The 24,345-nt window shown below is 39.1% G+C and overlaps 1 protein-coding gene across 1 annotated transcript; it reads right to left on the reverse strand.

The window, feature by feature from the left end:
- Positions 1 to 428: 428 nt before the first annotated feature.
- On the reverse strand, positions 429 to 6,628 carry LOC112702306 (MLP-like protein 31). The gene is made up of 2 exons (XM_025753283.3): positions 1,418 to 6,628; positions 429 to 927 (listed from the first exon to the last, which is right to left on the reverse strand). The coding sequence occupies exons 1-2, from the start codon at positions 1,602 to 1,604 to the stop codon at positions 656 to 658; spliced, it is 459 nt and encodes a 152-aa protein (XP_025609068.1). The 5' UTR covers positions 1,605 to 6,628; the 3' UTR covers positions 429 to 655.
- Positions 6,629 to 24,345: the final 17,717 nt, after the last annotated feature.

A 24,345-nucleotide genomic window follows, 5' to 3' on the forward strand; every position in this document is an offset into this window, starting at 1 on the left:
AATGAAATACATCACTGTAGATAATAAAACACAAATAATTTCATTACGTTATGTACTATTTGTAAACCAAGACATAACTTATCTATCATTTATTATGGTAAACGACTTAAGTAATAATTTTTTGATAAAAACTCAGGTGAAGACGATTTCATGTGAAGTTGATATCTCGGAATCATTAGATGAAAATTTAGTCAAATCAGTCAAATCATTTAACGGCTCTCAGGTATCAACTTCACATGAAGTTGACTGTACCTGTGTTTCCACCTAATTTTTTTAGAAACTAATTGATGTGAGACTAAAATTTTCGTGAATCGAATTATCACTTTAATCTTATTCTTTTCTTCCACTGATTTTATCCATTCGATTATGTTCATTGACAACGGATATTAATTTTTCTGAAACACATAAATTAATTCTTCATCGGTGCCTTTGTAGTAAAAGCAAACATGAATGGATAACAATAACTACGTATTTTAAATTACAAGAACTCCCCAGTCCCCATTTATTGTGATGCATCATTCAATGCATTCAACAAGATCGTTAACAAACTTAGAAAACAAGTTACATTTCACTCAATTCAAGCAATCGAAGCAAACATTATTGACATAAACACACTTAACATTTAACCAATCACATTATTATTTTGTAGTTGGAGCTATGCCTTGAGAAGATGAGCAACAATATCCTTAGAACTTTTGTAACAAAGTTCCACAAAGCCATATGGAACTTCAACATCATCGTCAATCTTCTCATATTCAATAGTCCATTTAATACAACCATGTTCATCATCCTTCTCAGTCACTTGAAGGGTTATCTTAAGGTCCTTATAGTGTTCATTGACATCATCATCAAAGATTTTGTATGTGATTAACTTGTTCTCCTCATCAAGAACTTCAATTCTCTCCTTATATGTAATGACCTTACCATCTGTGTTTCACATGGTCAATTAAAATAAGCATAAATTTTTGTTTTTGTCCCAAATAAAAAAACTACGAGATTAGATTAGATATAGTTTTTTAAGATTTAAAAATGACAAATTTATAAATTTATCATTATCATTTTTTAACTAATATAAGCTAATTTTTTAAAATTATTTTTTTATTTTAAATTTAAATTTTAAATTATAGATTCAAAAAACTAAATTTTAATCCTAAATTCTAAATCATCTAAAAAATGAATAAAAGAATTTTACAATAAAAATTTTATTAATATGAACTAACTAACTGTTCTTTTATATTAATAAACTATTTCTTGTAGATTAAAAGATTGTGTATGGAGGATTTGTTAGAGACCAGATTGATTGTTACTATCTGTGTTTTTTTTTTACAAATAAGCATATTATGAAAGAAAAATAATTAATTATTGATATTTTTAGTTATTTATATTCAGAACTTAATTAGAAGCTAAATTAAATTACCTACGACAGAAGTCCATTGTTTAACCGAATGAGTGCAGTGCCAGTCATCACCTTCATGCAATTTGGCTCCTTGGATTCTTCCACAAATGTTTTGAACTTTGTGGAATTGCTTTGCCAAAACATCGAAGAACTTTGCAGCTGGAACTTGGATCCCAACTTCAATACTAATTTTTCCAGAAAGATCCATGTTTCAAGAAAAGCAAATAATAATTATAGTTAATATGAAGCAAGATATTTTACTAGAATAATAATGAGAGATTTGGAAACATATTCAGCCTTATATAGGAAAAGAGCTATGCACTATATGGCTAAGTTGCCATCTCAATTATTGAATCGATAGAATAGAAAATTATTATATTAGTTGGCTTGCTCAATATTATTTGTTTGTATTAAAATGGAGTTTCTCAGTAAGCATTATTCTCCATAATATATTTAGCACGCACTGGTATATTTTCAGTATAATCATAATAATAACAATACAATTATCTTACGTATACATTAAAATCAGTCACTAAAATCAGTCATTAATATAAAATATATGTTAAAATATAAAATAAACATTAAAAATAAATTAAATAACACATATATTTATTTATAAATACAAAATATATAATCGATTTGAGTAACTAATTTTAGTGTATAAATAATATTTTTGATAATTATATGACTAGTGATATATTCATCCTTATTTATTAATAAGAATATTATTTTTAAAACTGGTTTATAATTATAATACTTTTAGAAAAGTGATTTTATTAGTTATTTGCACACACCCTATTATTTAACATGCATTATAGATACTTTTTAAATTTAAAGGTAAAGGAAATCGATAAGTGTAAAATCCGGTTAATTAACGGCTAATTAACCCATAAATGAGAATTTATTCTAGAAAGCCCAAAATGTGATTTTTGTGGCTAAATATGGTAGAGGAGATTGAGACGAGAATTTTGGTACCAATTTTATAGAATTCGGACCAAGATTGGACCGAACGGGCCAAACCGGGCCAACCGGACCCAAAGTGGGCTCTTGGCTCAACATAACTAAACCAAAACCCTAGTTTTCAGCACTCTCTCTCCTCATTAGCCACACTCACATGCTGAAAATGGAGGCCATGGAGGGAAGAACGCTCTCTCAAGTTCTTTCTCTCTCTTGATCTTCAAACCACCATAACTTTTGATCTAGAGCTCCGATTGTCGCTCCGTTTGCGGCCACGTGTTCACCGCGGAGAGCTCTACAAAACCCATACAATCAATCTTGAGGTAAGCAACATTTTGCTGTTCGAAATTCCAGCCCTTATTTTCGAGTTTCATGGGTGAAATGTTGAGATTTTGGGTTCTTTGATGTTATAGGACCCAACTCTCTTGAAGGAGAAGGTTAATCTTGTCTCCTTGGACCTTGGGTGTGGTAAGATTCTCAAGCCTAGTGTAATTTTGTTGTTTTATGATGTTAGGTATTGAGATGTTGTGTATGGGTATGATGATTGTGGCTTAGGTTGTGTATGTGTGAATATTGGAGCTTGATTGGTGATTTTGAAAAGTTTGGAAAGGGTTTGGTGGCGAAAAATCTGTTCTTGGAGGTATTGAGACCTTGAGAGCTTGTGGATAAGTGATTTGGAAGTGCTCCGGTGGAGCTTGGGAAAATCGGCTAAGGTATGGTTTCGGTTTCTCGTATCTAATATGTAATGTGGTAGGAAATACTTAGCCTAGAGGCCCTAAGATAGGCATTGAATGGTTGATGTTGTTGAATGATTGAGATATATGATGTGGTCATATATGTGATGATGATTAATGATGCCTTGATGGTATGATGTATGAGGAATATGCATGTTGTGATATATGCTTGATGATTGGTTATGGTTGAATTGTGGGTTGAACCATGTTGATGGTGAGTATGATATTGATTGTGTACAATGATGATTTATTGGAAATTGTGTTGTTAAGAATTGGCATGAGTAGGAGTATACGATATGTCAATATATTTGAGTTGAGCCACTTGGGTGAAGTGGGTTAGAATGATGAGATAGTGATTTTGTATATTGTGGTAAAATCACAATGTGTGAGTTGAGGAGGCTTGATGTTGAAATTGATATATTTTTGATTGATTTCAAAGAAAAGGGATGAAAATGGCATATTTTGATTGATTTTGAAAAGAGTTGGAAATGGCTTGTTTGCAAATGGCACTTTGTGGTTTTTATGAAAAACATGGTTTTTGGGCATACTTTGGTGGGACATAACTTGGACTACGGATCTCTGTTTTGTGCCAAATCTGTTTAGAAATGAAATTGGATCCGGGATGTCCATGCCGTTTGAAGAACGGGTGAAAAACGATTTAAAATGAGAAAGTTATGTCCGTTGGAAGATTGGGGTTTAAATTGGTGAATTCTGCAGCTTTTAACTTAGAAAATTTTTAGCAGAATGACCCCTTGCGCGTGGGCGCACTTGGCGCGTGCGCGCCGTTCTTCCAGAAAATGCCATCCACGCATGCGCGTGATGTGCGCGGGTGCGCCGATGGTGCTGCACCCTATGCCCAGCCATTTTCTAGAGAGTTATGCCAGAACTGTGCAAGTGTTGTGCCTGGGACACGAGAACACCCACGCGTACGCGTGGTTGACGCGTGCGCGTCGATTGGCAATTTTTAATCCACGCGTCAGCGTGCATGACGCTTGCACGTCGATGAGTTTTTGAGGCCATCCACGCGTGCGCGTGGAGGGCGCGTACACGTGGCCCTGTTTTCATCCCAAAGTTGATTTTTGAGTTTTAAAAGCCAAATTTCATACTTCTAAGCCTCCGATCTCACCACTTATATCTTAAATCATTATGATATGCCTAGCTATGAGAGAAGGAGCTAGTGGATGTGGTAACTTGCGAGTGAAGCAACGAGAAAATGAATGATCATTGAGGATCAAGCATGATTATGTGAGATGCGGAGGATGGTGGTGGAAGTGCTTGTTATGCCATGGGCCGAAAGGCCATATTTGTTAATGAGATGGCTGGTTATGGATTTAACCGTGATGCCAATGGGCTGGGTATGGATTTAACCGTGAGCCGGAATGGCTGTGTATGATATGAATATTGGCTGGTTCTGGACTGAACCGTGAGCCGGATGGCTGATATGGATGTTGATCCATGGATGAGAATTCATGCATGTTTATGCTGAATTATTGATAATTGTGATTTGCACTTCCACTATCTGAGATACGAGTTTCCCTGGGTAGTAGCAGTGGCTAGCCACCACGTGCTCCAGGTTGAGACTTGATACTCTGTTGACCCTATGTCATAAGTGTGGCCGGGCACTGTGAAAGACCCGGATGAGCTCGCCCCCGTAAATATTCACCAGTGAGGTGATGGATATAGATCATGATTATGATCAAGTTTATGACGAGTATAACTCGAGTTGGGGATGCGTGACAGAGGGACAGTCCAATGGTTAGCGACCAGGACTTGTCGGGTTGGCTCTATAACCGACAAGATGATATCATCAGCCACTAGGGACAGGCATTCATCATATGCATACTATATGAATTATTTGAGATTGCCTATTTGACTGCATATTACTTGCTAATTGTCTAAATGCCTTACGTGTTCCTAACTGTATATTTCTTGCTTGATATAACTGTGTTTGCTATATTATACTCCTGCTGGTGGTTGGGAGGTTTGAAGGAATTGGAAAGGGAAGTATTAGTTAGACTGAAGTATCTTTAGTCAGATGCCCTTTATGGTTTAGTTTGTTTATAAGCTTTGATATTATTTGGAGGAAGTTCTAGGATTGCCTTCGGCTTTCCTCTATTATTATGTATTATATATGTGGAAGTTGTTACCATGCTGGGGACCTCTGGTTCTCACCCATGCGAATTTTGTGGTTTTCAGATGCAGGACGTGATGTTTCCTGTTGAGGCATGCTGGAGACTTCTATAATTGCGAAGATCCTTTGTTCTCGGGGCTATGTTTTGGGTTTATATGTTTTGCTTAGATACTTTATTCTCCATTAAATAATACTAACTGTGATGACTCCTCTTATGGGAGAATTTTGGAGAATAGGTTTTATGTATTTGTGTCCCTTTGGGTTTCCTTTGGGGTTTTCCTTATTTTATCATATGTATATATTGTATGCTCGGACCGGTTATCTTCGCAGCCGGATTTTGAGTCTTGATATTCCTGTTTTTGACACTCCTTTGTATATATATGATCACGCGTTGGTTATCCTTGTTCGTTACGTTATCGATGTAGTGTTGCGCTTTAGAGTTGCGATTTTTTTTTTGTTTACCCCTTTTTCTACAAAGGCTCCTAGTTATAATCAATTATTCATACTACTATACGTACTAAATTTTTATTTTAGAGGTCGTAATACCTTGCCATCTCTGAATTATGACTTAAGCATAAGACTCTGTATGGTAGGGTGTTACATTATGGTATCAGAGCAGTTCGTTCCTGTAGAGCCTGAGGGATGGACTGACTATGCTTCTGTGCATTCTCTGTGAGTGTGTTATGTGCTATTAGTATATCTACTTGATATAATTGGCATAAACGTTCATGAGCATGCATTTGGGACTTTGAAGCACTAGACTTCCGATATTGAGACTGATCAACTTAATATCGATTGTTTGGTGTGTATAGGAACCAGATGGCGCCTCGTGGACGCGGTAGAGGTAGTGCGAGAGGTCGTATGAATGCTCGTGCACCAGAGAATAACCCTAATGACCCGGTGAACTTTATGACTACGTTGGAGAACATGGCTGCTGCTATGCAAGCCACTGCTGAGGCTCTTGGTCAACAGATGAACAACCATGGTAATGATGGAGGTGGAGTTCAGGGCCCGATGACACTGGCAAACTTTTTGAAGGTTAATCCACCTAAGTTCAAGGGAACTGCTAGCCCGACTGAGGCTAATACATGGTTTCAGGCTATAGAGCGAGCGTTGCAAGCGCAAGTGGTGCCTGAAGGACAGCGTGTCGAGTTTGCTACCTATATGCTTGTCGATGAAGCGTCGCATTAGTGGCAAGGTATCCGACGTCTTCTGCAGCAGGGTGATGACTATATCACTTGGAATGTTTTCCAAGAGGAGTTCTATAAGAAGTGCTTTCCGACTTCTGCTAGGACGGCCAAGGAGCTTAAATTGTTACAGCTGAAGCAGGGTACTATGTCCATATCAGAGTATACTGACAAGTTTGAGGAGTTGTTCAGGTTCTCTCGTATGTGCCAAGGGACTCCGGTGGAATATGAGGAATGGAAGTGTGTTAAATATGAAGGAGGACTCCGGAGCGATATCTTCAGTTCAGTGGGACCAATGGAGATCAGGACTTTCTCCGAGTTGGTAAACAAGTGTAGGGTTGCTGAAGAGTGTGTGAAGAGGGCAACCGTTGAGAAAGGGAGTCAAAAGGGATCATTCCCACAAAACCGAGGGAAGAGCTTTGCACCTAGAGGTCTGTCTTTCAAGAGGGGAAGCTCTTTTAGGAGGTCCAACAACAACAACAACTCCCAAGAAAAAAGGTATGGGAAGCAGCCTCAAAATGATCAAGCTTGTGCTAGATGTGGGAGTCACCATCCGGGAGCACCATGCAAGGCCGGATGGGGTTTGTGCTACACTTGTGGAAAGGCGGGGCATAAAGCCGCAAATTGTCCTGAGAAGCAGAAACAAGGTGCTGGGAAAGCACAACAGACTGGTCGGGTGTTCACCACTTTAACTGTAGGAGTTGAGGGATCTGAGACACTCATTAGAGGTAACTGTGAACTGGCTGGTCAAACTTTAAATGCTTTATTTGATTCGGGAGCATCACATTCATTCATTGCATTTGAGAAAGCCCATGAGTTAGGACTGAAGATTGTAACTTTAGGTTATGATCTAAGAGTGTACAATGCTACCCATGAAGCCATGGTAACTTGGCTAGGATGCCCGGAAGTTTCCTTTAGGTTCAAGCAGCGCGATTTTGTTCATAATTTAGTCTGCTTGCCGATGATTGGTTTTGATCTTATCTTGGGATTGGACTGGTTATCAAAGAACCATGTTCTGCTAGATTGTTCTACAAAGTCGGTGTACTTTATGCCGGAAGATACTGAAGGGCCGGTCGTGGTGAATAATTATTACTTGAATTCGATGATGGTGAACTGTTCCAGAACCGAATGTCAGGGTATCATGTTGTTAACCGCGGGCGTTTCGGGTGATGACCAAAGGTTGGAACAGATTCCGGTTGTGTGTGAGTTTCTGGAAGTGTTTCTTGATGATATTGATGAGTTTTCACCTAACCGAGAGGTTGAGTTTGCGATTGACTTGGTGCCCGGGGCGGGACCAATCTCAAGTGCTCCTTATAGGATGTCACCGTTAGAGATGAACGAGCTAAAGTCTCAGTTAGAGGATTTGTTGGGAAAGAATTTTATACGACCAAGTGTCTCTCCGTGGGGTGCTCCAGTGTTACTGGTGAAGAAGAAGGATGGGAGTATGCGGCTCTGTGTGGATTACAGGCAACTGAACAAGGTTACAATAAAGAATAAGTACCCATTGCCGAGAATTGATGATCTCATGGATCAGTTACAAGGAGCTGGAGTTTTCTCCAAGATTAATTTGCGATCCGGTTATCACCAGATAAGGGTGAGGGGTGAGGATATCCCTAAGACCGCTTTCAGGACTCGTTATGGTCATTACGAGTACACTGTAATGTCTTTCGGGTTGACGAACGCTCCTGCAGTGTTTATGGACTACATGAATAGAGTTTTCCGTCCGTTTCTGGATAAATTCGTTGTTGTCTTCACTGATGACATACTGATTTATTCCAAGACTGAAGAAGAGCATGCAGAACACTTGAGGACCGTGTTGCAGATTCTAAAGGAGAAGAAACTCTATGCAAAACTGTCTAAGTGTGAGTTTTGGAAGAGTGAGGTGAAGTTTTTGGGTCACGTGGTGAGTAAGAAGGGAATAGCCGTAGATCCAACTAAGGTGGAGGCTGTGATGGATTGGAAGCAACCAACCACCGTGACGGAGATAAGGAGTTTCCTGGGTTTAGCTGGCTATTACCGAAGGTTTATCAAGGGCTTTTCACAGAAAGCTTTGCCAATGACAAAGTTAACTCGCAAAGACACTCCGTTTGTTTGGACTCCTGAGTGCGAGGAGAGCTTTCAGACATTGAAGAAAAAGTTGACCACTGCACCTGTGTTAGTGTTACCCGAGCCGAATGAGCCATTTGAGGTGTATTGTGATGCCTCATTGAAGGGTCTAGGGTGCGTGCTGATGCAGCATCATAATGTGGTGGCGTATGCCTCACGACAGTTGAGACCGCATGAAGTGAATTACCCTACGCACGATTTGGAACTCGCTGCGGTTGTGTTTGCCTTGAAGGTGTGGAGGCATTACCTCTATGGGGTTAAGTTCCAAGTTTTCTCTGATCATAAGAGCTTGAAGTACCTCTTTGATCAGAAAGAGCTTAATATGAGGCAGAGAAGGTGGATGGAATTGTTGAAGGACTACGACTTTGAGTTGCATTACCATCCGGGAAAGGCGAACGTAGTGGCGGATGCGTTAAGTCGGAAGTCGCTATATGCGGCCTGGATGATGCTTCAAGAGGAGAAGTTGCTCAAGGGATTCGAGAGTATGAAAATTGGTGCTCGAGAAGTATCCGAAACTTTGTGTTTGAGCCGATTAGAAATCTCAAGTGACTTTAAGTCCGAACTCCTAAGGGCTCATCAGAATGATGAAGCTTTATGGAAGGTGTTACCGGCCATTGAGCAAGGAAAACAATGGAGAGTGTCGGAAGAAAAAGATGGGTTATGGAGATTCAAGGGTAGGATCATTGTGCCGGATGTTGGCACTTTGAGGCAAGATATTTTAAAGGAGGCACACAAAAGTGGATTCTCCATTCACCCGGGAAGTACTAAGATGTACCATGATTTAAAGGCGATGTTTTGGTGGCCGGGTATGAAGAATGATGTGGCGGAATATGTTTCAAAGTGCTTAACTTGTCAAAAGGTAAAGATTGAACATCAAAGACCTTCCGGGATGTTGCAACCTTTAGAGATTCCGCAATGGAAGTGGGAAAGTATTGCAATGGACTTTGTGTCTGGATTGCCAAGGACTAGGGCTGGTTTTGATGCTATCTGGGTGATTGTGGACCAACTGACGAAGTCAGCTCACTTTTTGCCCATTCGGATGACTTACACCCTTGAGGAGCTAGCACGGTTATACATAAAGGAGATTGTGAGACTTCATGGTGTACCTGCTACTATAATCTCTGATAGAGATCCTCGTTTCACTTCAAGGTTTTGGGGTGCATTTCAGAAAGCTTTTGGAACCCGATTAAGCTTGAGCACGGCTTACCATCCTCAAACAGATGGTCAATCTGAAAGGACGATCCAAACACTAGAGGATATGTTGAGAGCTTGTGTTTTGGACCAACCGGTGAGTTGGGATCGGTATATGCCATTAGTGGAGTTTGCATACAATAATAGTTATCATGCGAGCATCGGAATGGCTCCGTATGAGGCCTTGTATGGGAGGAAATGTCAATCTCCGCTATGTTGGTATGAAGCTGGAGAGAAAAGCTTGTTAGGGCCGGAAATGATAGCTGAGACTACAGAACAAGTCAAGAAAATTCGTGATAGGATGCTTACGGCGCAGAGTCGTCAAAAGAGTTACGCCGATCAGAGGCGAAAGCCCTTAGAATTTGAGGAAGGAGATCATGTTTTCCTTAAGGTTACTCCGACTACAGGGGTAGGTAGGGCGATTAAGGCAAAGAAGTTGAATCCTCGATACATTGGTCCATTTCAGATCCTAGAGAGGATTGGACCGGTGGCGTATCGGATGGCTCTACCACCTCATCTTTCAAATCTGCACGACGTGTTTCACGTGTCGCAGCTTCGGAAGTACACTCCTGATGCTAGCCATGTGTTAGAACCTGAGTCGGTTCAGTTAAGGGAAGATTTGACGCTTCCAGTGGCTCCAGTCAGAATTGATGATACTAGTATCAAACGGTTGCGTGGAAAAGAGGTTTCATTAGTCAAAGTGGCTTGGAGTCGAGGCGGTGTTGAGGAACACACTTGGGAACTCGAGTCGGAGATGCGAACGGATTATCCGCATTTATTCTCAGGTAATTGCATTTGAATTTTGTGGGCAAAATTCCTAATTAGGTGGGTAGAATATAAAACCCAGTTAATTAACAGCTAATTAACCCATAAATGAGAATTTATTCTAGAAAGCCCAAAATGTGATTTTTGTGGCTAAATATGATGGAGGAGATTGAGACGAGAATTTTGGTACCAATTTTATAGAATTCGGACCAAGATTGGACCGAACGGGCCAAACCGGGCCAACCGGACCCAAAGTGGGCCCTTGGCCCAATATAACTAAACCAAAACCCTAGTTTTTAGCACTCTCTCTCCTCATTAGCCACACTCACATGCTGAAAATGGAGGCCATGGAGGGAAGAACAGTCTCTCAAGTTCTTTCTCTCTCTTGATCTTCAAACCACCATAACTTTTGATCTAGAGCTCCGATTGTCGCTCCGTTTGCGGCCACACGTTCACCGTGGAGAGCTCTACAAAACCCATACAATCAATCTTGAGGTAAACCACGTTTTGCTGTTCGAAATTCCAGCCCTTATTTTCGAGTTTCATGGGTGAAATGTTGAGATTTTAGATTCTTTGATGTTATAGGACCCAACTCTCTTGAAGGAGAAGGTTAATCTTGTCTCCTTGGATCTTGGGTGTGGTAAGATTCTCAAGCCTAGTGTAATTTTGTTGTTTTATGATGTTAGGTATTGAGATGTTGTGTATGGGTATGATGATTGTGGCTTAGGTTGTGTATGTGTGAATATTGGAGCTTGATTGGTGATTTTGAAAAGCTTGGAAAGGGTTTGGTGGCGAAAAATCTGTTCTTGGAGGTATTGAGACCTTGAGAGCTTGTGGATAAGTGATTTGGAAGTGCTCCGGTGGAGCTTGGGAAAATCGGCTAAGGTATGGTTTCGGTTTCCCGTATCTAATATGTAATGTGGTAGGAAATACTTAGGCTAGAGGCCCTAAGATAGGCATTGAATGGTTGATGTTGTTGAATGATTGAGATATATGATGTGGTCATATATGTGATGATGATTAATGATGCCTTGATGGTATGATGTATGAGGAATATGCATGTTGTGATATATGCTTGATGATTGGTTATGGTTGAATTGTGGGTTGAACCATGTTGATGGTAAGTATGATATTGATTGTGTACAATGATGATTTATTGGAAATTGTGTTGTTAAGAATTGGCATGAGTAGGAGTATACGATATGTCAATATATTTGAGTTGAGCCACTTGGGTGAAGTGGGTTAGAATGATGAGATAGTGATTTTGTATATTGTGGTAAAATCTCAATGTGTGAGTTGAGGAGGCTTGATGTTGAAATTGATATATTTTTGATTGATTTCAAAGAAAAGGGATGAAAATGGCATATTTTGATTGATTTTGAAAAGAGTTGGAAATGGCTTGTTTGCAAATGGCACTTTGTGGTTTTTATGAAAAATATGGTTTTTGGGCATACTTTGGTGGGACATAACTTGGACTACGGATCTCTGTTTTGTGCCAAATCTGTTTAGAAATGAAATTGGATCCGGGATGTCCATGCCGTTTGAAGAACGGGTGAAAAACGATTTAAAATGAGAAAGTTATGTCCGTTGGAAGATTGGGGTTTAAATTGGTGAATTCTGCAGCTTTTAACTTAGAAAATTTTTAGCAGAATGACCCCTTGCGTGTGGGCGCACTTGGCGCGTGCGCGCCGTTCTTCCAGAAAATGCCATCCACGCGTGCGCGTGATGTTTGCGGGCGCGCCGATGGTGCTGCACCCTATGCCCAGCCATTTTCCAGAGAGTTATGCCAAAACTGTGCAAGTGTTGTGCCTGGGGCACGAGAACACCCACGCGTACGCGTGGTTGACGCGTGCGCGTCGATTGGCAATTTTTAATCCACGCGTCAGCGTGCATGACGCTTGCGTGTCGATGAGTTTTTGAGGCCATCCACGCGTGCGCGTGGAGGGCGCGTACGCGTGTCCCTGTTTTCATCCCAAAGTTGATTTTTGAGTTTTAAAAGCCAAATTTCATACTTCTAAGTCTCCGATCTCACCACTTATATCTTAAATCATTATGATATGCCTAGCTATGAGAGAAGGAGCTAGTGGATGTGGTAACTTGCGAGTGAAGCAAGGAGAAAATGAATGATCATTGAGGATCAAGCATGATTATGTGAGATGCGGAGGATGGTGGTGGAAGTGCTTGTTATGCCATGGGCCGAAAGGCCGTATTTGTTAATGAGATGGCTGGTTATGGATTTAACCGTGATGGCAATGGGCTGGGTATGGATTTAACCGTGAGCCGGAATGGCTGTGTATGATATGAATATTGGCTGGTTCTGGACTGAACCGTGAGCCGGATGGCTGATATGGATGTTGATCCATGGATGAGAATTCATGCATGTTTATGCTGAATTATTGATAATTGTGATTTGCACTTCCACTATCTGAGATACGAGTTTCCCTGGGTAGTAGCAGTGGCTAGCCACCACGTGCTCCAGGTTGAGACTTGATACTCTGTTGACCCTATGTCATAAGTGTGGCCGGGCACTGTGAAAGACCCGGATGAGCTTGCCCCCGTAAATATTCACCAGTGAGGGTGATGGATATAGATCATGATTATGATCAAGTTTATGACGAGTATAACTCGAGTTGGGGATGCGTGACAGAGGGACAGTCCAATGGTTAGCGACCAGGACTTGTCGGGTTGGCTCTATAACCGACACGATGATATCATCAGCCACTAGGGACAGGCATTCATCATATGCATACTATATGAATTGTTTGAGATTGCCTATTTGACTGCATATTACTTGCTAATTGTCTATATGCCTTACTTGTTCCTAACTGTATATTTCTTGCTTGATATAACTGTGTTTGCTATATTATACTCCTGCTGGTGGTTGGGAGGTCTGAAGGAATTGGAAAGGGAAGTATTAGTTAGACTGAAGTATCTTTAGTTAGATGCCCTTTATGGTTTAGTTTGTTTATAAGCTTTGATATTATTTGGAGGAAGTTCTAGGATTGCCTTCGGCTTTCCTCTATTATTATGTATTATATATGTGGAAGCTGTTACCATGCTGGGGACCTCTGGTTCTCACCCATGCGGATTTTGTGGTTTTCAGATGCAGGACGTGATGTTTCCCGTTGAGGCATGCTGGAGACTTCTATAATTGCGAAGATCCTTTGTTCTCGGGGCTATGTTTTGGGTTTATATGTTTTGCTTAGATACTTTATTCTCCATTAAATAATACTAACTATGATGACTCCTCTTATGGGAGAATTTTGGAGAATAGGTTTTATGTATTTGTGTCCCTTTGGGTTTCCTTTGGGGTTTTCCTTATTTTATCATATGTATATATTGTATGCTCGGACCGGTTATCTTCGCAGCCGGATTTTGAGTCTTGATATTCCTGTTTTTGACACTCCTTTGTATATATATGATCACGCGTTGGTTATCCTTGTTCGTTACGTTATCGATCGGAGTGTTGCGCTTTAGAGTTGCGATTTTTTTTGTTTACCCCTTTTTCTACAAAGGCTCCTAGTTATAATCAATCATTCATACTACTATACGTACTAAATTTTTATTTTAGAGGTCGTAATACCTTGCCATCTCTGAATTATGACTTAAGCATAAGACTCTGTATGGTAGGGTGTTACAATAAGCGATCTTGGAGATGATGGAGTTCATAAGTTGATTTAAGGATAATAAATTTAATGTCACTACAAGAGAAATAATATTCTTGTTTTACAAATATGACTCATGATATGTTCTTGTTTTTAAGTTTTAGGTTTTATATTCTTTTGAACACATGTTATGCATATTTATTAGAGTATGGACTAGAGATTTCAAGTCCAACCATAGTTAAAAAAAAAACTTAAATTAATGGTAACAACATATCTCCGCAAATTGGTTAGGAAAAACTCTCACGCGTCTGCTGTCTCGCCCTCGACAATCGCAAATGCAATAGGCACAATGTTTTGATTCCCATCCTGTGCAACAGCTACCAGAAGTGAACTTTTATATTTTCCGTACAGGTGCGTGCCATCAACCTGCACCAGTGGTTTGCAGTGTCTGAATGCTACAATACACGGATAGAAGCTCCAAAAAACGCGGTGCAGAACTCTTACACCTTGAACCTCCTCACTCTCACGGTAAACGGGGAGCGTTTTAATTTGAACACGAGACCTTGGCATCTTCACTGTCATTGCTTTCAACCACACTGGTAGAGTCTGGTAAGAAACTTCCCAATCACCAAAAACTTTTACGACAGCTTTCTGCTTTGCCAACCAAGCCTTGCGGTAACTCACAGTGTAGTTGAACCTGCCTTGAACTTCTGCAATAACGGACTTCACCTTTATCGAATGGTCTGCTTCGACCAACGGCCTAATGGCATCTGCAATTGTGTCTGAGTCCAACTTGGCATGATCTTGTGAAATCGTGCCCATGGTGCACGTGTGCTTCCCATTGTATCTCCTGATCTCCCAACAAGCTTTTTTCGAATCAAGCTAGCTCGGATAAGCCAGTCGCACCCGGCACCATACCCCTTGCATTTCGCATAGAATGTCTGCGGCTCAGACTCATACACAGTGTAATCAACTCCTCTAGAGATGGTGTAGCTTTTGATTGCAGATATCACTGACTCTCTCGAACCAAATTCCATTCCGACACTAAACTCGCCATCTTCCATCGCAACATTGCCTTCACCTACGACGTGCGCACCAGCATCAATTTCAGACAAGGCAAATTATTTAAGCACTACAGGAAACTTGAGTTAATAATCATAACATACCCATATTCGCATACTCAGGAAATTCCGGGGCATGCATGGCTTCGAGATCTAGAGTCCGCATAAAAGACGGAACACCAAACGGGTGTTGGCTTACAACGGCATTCGCTTCATTTTGCATCGCCGGATTGCCTGCCAAGTCTCCGTCATCGTTTTCGTCATCGACTTCATAGTTTGCTTCGAATTCCTCTTCGCTATCATTATTATCTTCTTCCCAATCTATATCCCCGAGCTCATCAACATTGACCTCCTCGCCGACCGTACACATCCCCGACTTCTGTTCAAACTCAACGTACAGCTCTATCATCGGCACTTGAGATCGGGTTTGTTGATAAATATAAAACATCTGCTGCATACTGGCATCGTCAGTGATGGGAATTATTTGAAACTGTATTAGCCCACCAAATACTTGCACAGGTCTTCTGTATAAAAGATTGCTCACCCTTTTCAAAATGTGGCTTTGAATGTTATTACAAAGACCATTTTACAACTCGACAAAACTCATGGTACATGAAATGGCAAATGACAATGGACATTCACAAACAAAGGTCACTCCTTCATGTGTGTTTGTTATAACCTCACCGTTATAATATACTCGCAAGTTTGCAACACCTTCCATAACTTCAGCCTCAACTAACTCTATTTTTTGACACAGTTATCTGCCAAAAAAACACCCTATTGAGGACTTTATGAAAGAAAAACCAAGAGGAGAAGTGAAGATGAAGAAAAACGAAACCGGACTTCGTATTTATAGGCAAACTTGTGGATTTAAATATTATTATGTGCACAAAACGCATGCTGCGTTTTTGGACTTCCAAGAAAAAGTTTCTGACACTAACAAAACGCAACCTGCGTTTTGTGGGTTTAAAAAAAAATTCAGCCTTTTCAGGTGCGAAAACGCAAGGTGCGTTTTTTTAAAAGCCAACTAAAAAGAAATTAAAAAAAATTAAAAAGCCAAAACGTAAGCTAAGTTTATTTTATTTCAAAATTAAAAAATATTTAACAAATATAAAACGTAAGTCACGTTTTGTCTCTGACCCATAGCAGTGCAATATTTTGCATTCTTCCCATTTCATGGTGATACACATGGCTTCTTTCCATAAGCAAAAAAATCAGCCGGCCTCAGAAATTAATTAATGAATGGGGAAAAAAATGGTGATGTTCAAGTATATTGTTGCATGGCGTGTAATACTGGAATGTGGATCTGCAAGTGGCAGGAAAAGCAAAACGCAGGAAACGTTTTGCCTGCATGAGGAATTCTGAAAGCTATTAGCATGCTGCAAAATGCAGGATGCGTTTTGAAGGGGAGTAGCTCCAACAAGCGAAATGTGTCCCTGTGCCCCCTGCATGCAGACCAAGATTGCTTTTTTGACCGCATTGGAGAATCAAAACGGAAGATGCGTTTTGAAGCTGTCAGGAAAAAACGCAGGTTGCGTTTTGAAGGCTCCCCTGCTACATGCATGACACGTGTTCAGGACATCAGTTCCAGGGGCTATAAACGCGAGTGCAATGTAAAATGCAGGAAGAAAATTTTGTAAAGTGAAAGGCTTGTTGAGAGAGAGAGGCAATGGTGAGGGGTACCCTTGGAGGCTTGCTAGTGGTTTAGTGAGGAAGAAGAAAAGCAAAACGGGGCTGGTTAGAGCGAAGACCATCATTTGAAAAATAGTTCGTGATTTTACTAAATCTGAAGATCACATTATTAAATATTTGGATCATCCTCAATGGGTAAGTAAATTTTTTATTTTAATATATATTTATTTAAATTTTGTTTGTAATTAATGCTGTGGTTAGTAATATTACTATTACTAATATTATGTTATTATTTATTTCTCATAATCGTTTAATTTTTTTGGTAGTATTATTATTATTATTATTATGTTATTATTATTATTGTTATTATTATTATTAATATTACATTATTATTTGTTTATAATAGTGGATATGACCATGAGAATAATTTAATAATATTTTTTAATAATAAATCAGATAGTGTACTAAGTTATTATTATTTGTTAGTGATTTGTTGGTATTTTTTATGATAATGATAATAATGCCGTACTAAACGGTTTTTTTAAACGATGTTTGTTTAATTAAAAAAAAAATTATTAATTGTTATTGTTATTGTTATTAAAAAAATCAATATAATAAATAGTTATTGTTATGGTTATTATTGTTATATTTGAGTAATTATTGTTATGATTGGTATATTATTATTTGTTTATAATGCTGGTTTGTTATGTTAGTGTACTAAGTTATTATTATTTTAATAATTATTATTGCTAACTCTTTTTTTGATTAAAATATTAACTGATATTATTTAGAATTTTAATAGCTATCAATTTTCTTGTTGTAGGGTATCAGGAATTTGTTGTCCAAAAAACTTGATCCGCCAGATACTTTTAACGAGGTAGTTGTTGCGGCACTGGCATTGACTGGGTTTCAACTCGTTTCGCGAGTCGGCGAAATGAGAGGTTATTCTGCACTACTGAGTGCTTTGGTAGAACGCTGGAGGCCGGAGACTCACACATTCCATCTTCCGGTCGGTGAGGTGACGGTGACGCTGGAAGATGTGAGCTATATTCTTGGTCTCCCGATTAATGGGGAGGCCGTTACAGGTAGATCAGACAGCAGTCACCATTTTTTGGTGGAGAAATGCATGGCGTGTTTTGGTCGGGAGCCCCGTCCTAGAATAGCCTGTTGAACAAACCATTTAATTATAAGTAGGTGCCACAAATTTACTATGAATAGAACCATAATAGCAAGTTGAAATACCTGTGTTGACCACGAGTTTACGCAAATATGGAGCCTTGAACCTCCTTAAGAAGTTGGACCCGATGTGGCTGATGCAGTACATGTGCCACGCCCTTGGTGGTGACCATGCACCGTTACTGCGAGCTATTGCAGCGTCAATGGTGGTATGGCGGTCAGAAATAATACCCACACCATCAATGGTAACAACATATCTCCGTAAATTGGTTAGGAAAAACTCCCACGCGTCTGCTGTCTCGCCCTCGACAATTGCAAATGCAATAGGCACAATGTTTTGATTCCCATCCTGTGCAACAGCTACCAGAAGTGAACCTTTATATTTTTCGTACAGGTGCGAGCCATCAACCTGCACCAGTGGCTTGCAGTGTCTGGATGCTACAATACTCGAATAGAAGCTCCCAAAAACGCAGTGCAGAACTCTTACACCTTGAACCTCCTCACTTTCACGGTAAACGGGGAGCGTTTTAATTTGAACACGAGACCTTGGCATCTTCACTGTCATTGCTTTCAACCACACTGGCAGAGTCTGGTAAGAAACTTCCCAATCACCAAAAACTTTTACGACAGCTTTCTGCTTTGCCAACCAAGCCTTGCGGTAACTCACAGTGTAGTTGAACCTGCCTTGAACTTCTGCAATAACGGACTTCACCTTTATCGAATGGTCTGCTTCGACCAACGGCCTAATGGCATCTGCAATTGTGTCTGAGTCCAACTTGGCATGATCTTGTGAAATCGTGCCCATGGTGCACGTGTGCTTCCCATTGTATCTCCTGATCTCCCAACAAGCTTTTTTTCGAATCAAGCTAGCTCGGATAAGCCAGTCGCACCCGGCACCATACCCCTTGCATTTCGCATAGAATGTCTGCGGCTCAGACTCATACACAGTGTAATCAACTCCTCTAGAGATGGTGTAGCTTTTGATTGCAGATATCACTGACTCTCTCGAACCAAATTCCATTCCGACACTAAACTCGCCATCTTCCATCGCAACGTTGCCTTCACCTACGACGTGCGCACCAGCATCAATTTCAGACAAGGCAAATTATTTAAGCACTACAGGAAACTTGAGTTAATAATCACAACATACCCATATTCGCATACTCAGGAAATTCCGGGGCATGCATGGCTTCGAGATCTAGAGTCCGCATAAAAGACGGAACACCAAACGGGTGTTGGCTTACAACGGCATTCGCTTCATTTTGCACCGCCGGATTGCCTGCCAAGTCTCTGTCATCGTTTTTGTCATCGACTTCAGAGTTAGCTCATCAATATTGACCTCCTCGCCGACCGTACTCATCCCCGACTGCTGTTCAAACTCAACGTACAGCTCTATCATCGGCACTTGAGATCGGGTTTGCTGATAAATATAAAACATTTGCTGCATACTGGCATCGTCAGTGATGGGAATTATTTGAAACTGTATTAGCCCACCAAATGCTTGCACAGGACTTCTGTATAAAAGATGGCTCACCCTTTTCAAAATGTGGCTTTGAATGTTATTACAAAGACCATTTTGCAACTCGACAAAACTCATGGTACATGAAATGGCAAATGACAATGGACAATCACAAACAAAGGTCACTCCTTCATGTGTGTTTGTTATAACCTCACCGTTATAATATACTCGAAAGTTTGCAACACCTTCCATAACTTCAGCCTCAACTAACTCTATTTTTTTGACACAGTTATCTGCCAAAAAACACCCTATTGAGGACTTTATGAAAGAAAAACCAAGAGGAGAAGTGAAGATGAAGAAAAATGAAACCGGACTTCGTATTTATAGGCAAACTTGTTGATTTAAATATTATTATGTACACAAAATGCAGGCTGCGTTTTTGGACTTCCAAGAAAAAGTTTCTAACACTAACAAAACGCAACCTGCATTTTGTGGGTTTAAAAAAAAAATTCAGCATTTTCAGGTGCAAAATGTAACACCCTACCACACAGAGCCTTACGCTTAAGTCGTAAAGCAGAGGTGGCGAGGTATTACGACTTCTAAAAAAAATAAAATACATACTTATAGTAGTAGAAAGAAGATAATAGACTAGGAGTCTTGAAAAATGGGTAAAACAAAATCGCAAAATGAAAAGCGCCACGCTCTGGAAACAGAACAACTTGCGTGTGAGTCAAACTATAACTATCAAACGTAAGATAATAAAAGTATGAATAGAAAGCTAAAGGTACAAAATAACAAGCTCCTCACTCAGTCCGCGAAGTCAAGGCTGGTCGGAGAGTATTTACATATATATATATATATATATATATATATATATATATATATATATATATATATATATATATATATATATATATATACATATCCAAAACCCAAAATGTACATAAACAAAACCCTGCCTCTCCATAAACCTCTAGGAGGATCAAAAAGAATAAGTTATGTGGAGAGAAAGCTAAGTACGTGTATATACATCACTACACACCAAAATAACCCAGTAACCACTTCGCTTTAGGTGTCCAGACGCCTAATGAGATACCTTTCGACCTGCATCTGAAAAATAACAATATAGTATGGAATGAGAACCGGAGGTTCTCAGTATGGTAAAGGTGCCCGCATAGTTAATATAAAAGGCCCCGGGAGAGCCAGAGGCATTCCTATAACTCCGACACTCAGAATCATTCTTAAGGAAAATAAACTAAACCAAAAGTTAGGTAAGCTATCTAAGGTATTCTAGTTCTGAATCTAACTTTAACTTAATACTTCACTTTCTGACTCCTCCAATCCTCTGAGACATTGGTGGAACAACCCTCTCTCCTCACACTTTCGTCAAGAGGAATTTCTAAGAAAACATACACATACAGTTCAAACAAGGAAAACACAGATAGAGAAGCATTTACAGCAAGTAGAACAAGTAGCGGATAAGCAGAATTAAACAGTTAAGCAAACCAAAACAATGCACACTCAAGCAAACAAACAAATGTATATGATGTATGCTTGTCCTATGGTTGATGAGTCTCATCTGTCGGTTATACAGCCAACCCGACAAGTCCTGGTAGTTAACCATTGGACAGTCCCTCTGTGCGCGCATCCCTAAGCTCAATAATATTCCATGGAGTCAAACTCCAAGCTCGAATATAATATTCCATGGAGTCACACTCCAAGCTCAATAATATAGTATTCCATGGAGTTAAACTCCAAGCTCAAATAATATTCGATATTCATATTTATATGCATGCCCATGGGAAAATCCGGGGAGTTAAAGTGCCCGGTCACATCTTGCGACAGAGGGTCAACAAATAGTCTCAAATACACAAGCCACATAATAATCTCTTTCCCTTTTAAAATATTACCTCAAATCAAAACTCCAATTCGTAAAGAAATTTTGGCAATATCTCCTCTAAGACTCAAATTTCTGCCACCCTTCAAGGGTCCCAACTATCAAACCAAACACCTCTCAGTCACTCAAATCATTTCCAATAACAAATTATTTCATAATCAAACAAATACCAATATTAAATCTTTTTCCAAACCGACCAACTTCAATAGCAAATTATTGACAACAGCTAAACCTCACATTTTATATCATATACACAATCCATCAATTATTCATTCATTTCACTCCTATCTTAAGGTCTTCTAGCCTATGTTTTCACGTGACATTAAACATTAACTACGAGAAACCAAAACCATACCTTCGTACGGAATCAAAATATTCAAAGCTCCGGAGAAGCTTTCTGACTGAGCTATCGAAGAAGAAAATGTCCAGAATCGTCTATGCCTCCTAAAACTCTCGTTGGCCAAACCCAAAGGAAAGAGGAGTTACGTCACTGTCAACTTTTACTAAAAAAAAATGGTGCGAACGTGTAGAGGAGAAGGTTACAAATACTCTTACCGGATTAGATTTTTTATTGGAGTTACGAATTTCAAGAAATTGAAGCCGGAAGTTCAGAAGGATTTATGTACGTTCTCTCTCAGTCTTCTCTCTCCGTTTTCTTTCTTTTCTTTCCTCTCGCATACGTTAATGATATATATATATATATATATATATATATATATATATATATATATATATATGATTAATACAAATACGCCGCCTTAGCTCTATTTATATTATAATATACACTTTGTGAAAGAAAATTATAGTAATAGATTATACTTATACTAGAAGAAAGCTAAGAATGAATTATAATAGCATAATATTATATTACAAAACTTAATATTATATGTATATGTATACATAACGATAATGATAATATATATATATATACACACACGTAACCTAATGCATAATGATAATAATAATATATATGTAACCTAATACAAAGTATAAACAACTTTTTATTTTTTATGCTTTATAGTTAATAATAGTAATAATAATACTAGTAATAGTAATGATGGTCATGTAATAATAATAATAATAAACGTAATAATAGTAATAATAATAGTAATGCAATAAATATAATATATATAAATTTATAATGCAATTTAATACTTACAGCAATTATATACAATGTTTATAATAATAATAATAATAATAATAATAATAATAATATGGATTTGATTAAATTTAAATTATTATAAAATTAATTCAATTACTGATAATAAAAATATTTTTTCTAAAAATAAGAAATTTTAATTTTATAAAATAAATTATAACTTATTTATATTTATATTTTTAAAACTGAGGGTCGCTACATTCTACCCACCTTATAAAAATTTTTGCCTTCGAAAATTGATATAAAATAAAAAGAATTCATACTAATGTAGCTTCCCTTCTTGAACATGTCAAAGAAAAATAGAAAGATTTGACATGCTTTGTTTGTAAATCCAGAATATTCTTATGGCTTAAAAGTCTATGCAAAACGGAAGATACAAGATAGACTCGATGCAGAAAGGTTATAAGGCAGGTTGGTATTAGAACGACGGGTTTATCACTTCTAATACTTACTTTATCTAGCTCTTAAGTTCTGCCAATTCTATTGGTGTCACCTTACGTAATACAATTGAAACTGGTTCAGCCTCTGACGCTGAATTTATCACAACTTACTCTTTCTCTTGACACCTAACAGATTATCAATTATGGGTTCAATCTATGTCATGTCTCTTCCTCATAACTTACCATCTCTGGATTTCAGGTAATTGTCCCGCACAGCTCTCAACATTTCCGGTCCCATATGTATAACTTAAGTTGTATACTCATAATAGTTCGATGCACTACTGCTGCGCCACTCTTGTTATTATCCTCCAAGAATTGAGTCACTTTTCTAGGCTGACCACTATCGTTTTGTCTCACCATTCGGAGGTCTTTAGTCGATCGCTCAGTTGAAAATCACAAGGCTCACAACTCGGTAATGTACTACAATGAATGCTACGTGTTATTTACTATGCAAGGCAGTCGAAAATTTCGATTATCAGTTCATGATTACCTCTAATCGGAGTATCTGCGCTTCCAGCACCATCCGTTGTCATAGTGAACACGCGTCCCTGATGTTGTTCCTTTCCAGCTTCTTGATTCTTCTTCTTTTCTGGACAATTCCAAGACAAATGCCCAGTTTCACCACAGTAAAAGCATACACCTAAACCAGCCATGCACGGAGTATTCGGGTGGTACTTTCCACACCTCCTACAAGTTAAATCATTTGGTGGGGTCTGAGCTTGCTTTCCTTTGCCTCTTCCCTGGCTGTTATTATTACTGAATCTCTGGAAGTTATTCTGACCCAAATGTGGTTGTGGGGTGTAACCGCCTCGCTTAAAATCTTGTCCTCTAGGGGCGAAGTTCCTTCCCTGATCTCTCCTAACAAAATTTTGCTGATCACTCTTATTTGATGTCGCCTTTCTCAGACAATCCTCAGCAACTCTACTTTTGTTTACCAGTTTCAAAAACACTCTGATCTCAATTGGTGCAACGAAGCTCAGAATATCACTTCGAAGACCTCCTTCATACTTAATACATTTCCACTCAGCAAAATCTTCAGGCGCACCTTGACAGATACGAGAAAAGCGACATAACTCCTCAAACCTACTAGTATACTCAGTAACAGTCATTTGTCCCTGCTTTAACTGCATCAGTTCAAGTTTCTTGGCATTTCTGGCTGAATTAGGAAAGTATTTCTTATAGAACTCTGTTCGGAAAACCTCCCAAGGAATCACAGCGCCATCTGACTGCAGGATACGTCGTGTCCCCTGCCACCAATACTGAGCCTCACCCTGCAACTGATAAGTTCCAAACTCAACCCATTGCTCCTCAGGAACCTGCTGAGCCTGCAGTGCCCGTTTCATAGCCTGAATCCAATTGTCTGCATCAGTGGGATTTAAGGTTCCCCTGAAGGTCGGAGGGTGAACTTTCAGAAATGTAGCAAGTGTCATGGGACCGTCCTCATCATTA

Source organism: Arachis hypogaea, chromosome 7 (genome assembly GCF_003086295.3).
Source record: "Arachis hypogaea cultivar Tifrunner chromosome 7, arahy.Tifrunner.gnm2.J5K5, whole genome shotgun sequence".
Taxonomy (NCBI): Eukaryota; Viridiplantae; Streptophyta; class Magnoliopsida; order Fabales; family Fabaceae; genus Arachis; species Arachis hypogaea.

What these genes read in the sequence shown, in the direction of transcription:
- LOC112702306 (XM_025753283.3), bottom strand. Translation starts at nt 1,604, where the DNA reads ATGGATCTTTCTGGAAAAATTAGTATTGAAGTTGGGATCCAAGTTCCA. An exon ending in ACAATGGACTTCTGTCGTAG is followed by an intron (nt 928 to 1,417) that starts GTAATTTAATTT and finishes TGTGAAACACAG; the next exon opens with ATGGTAAGGTCATTACATAT.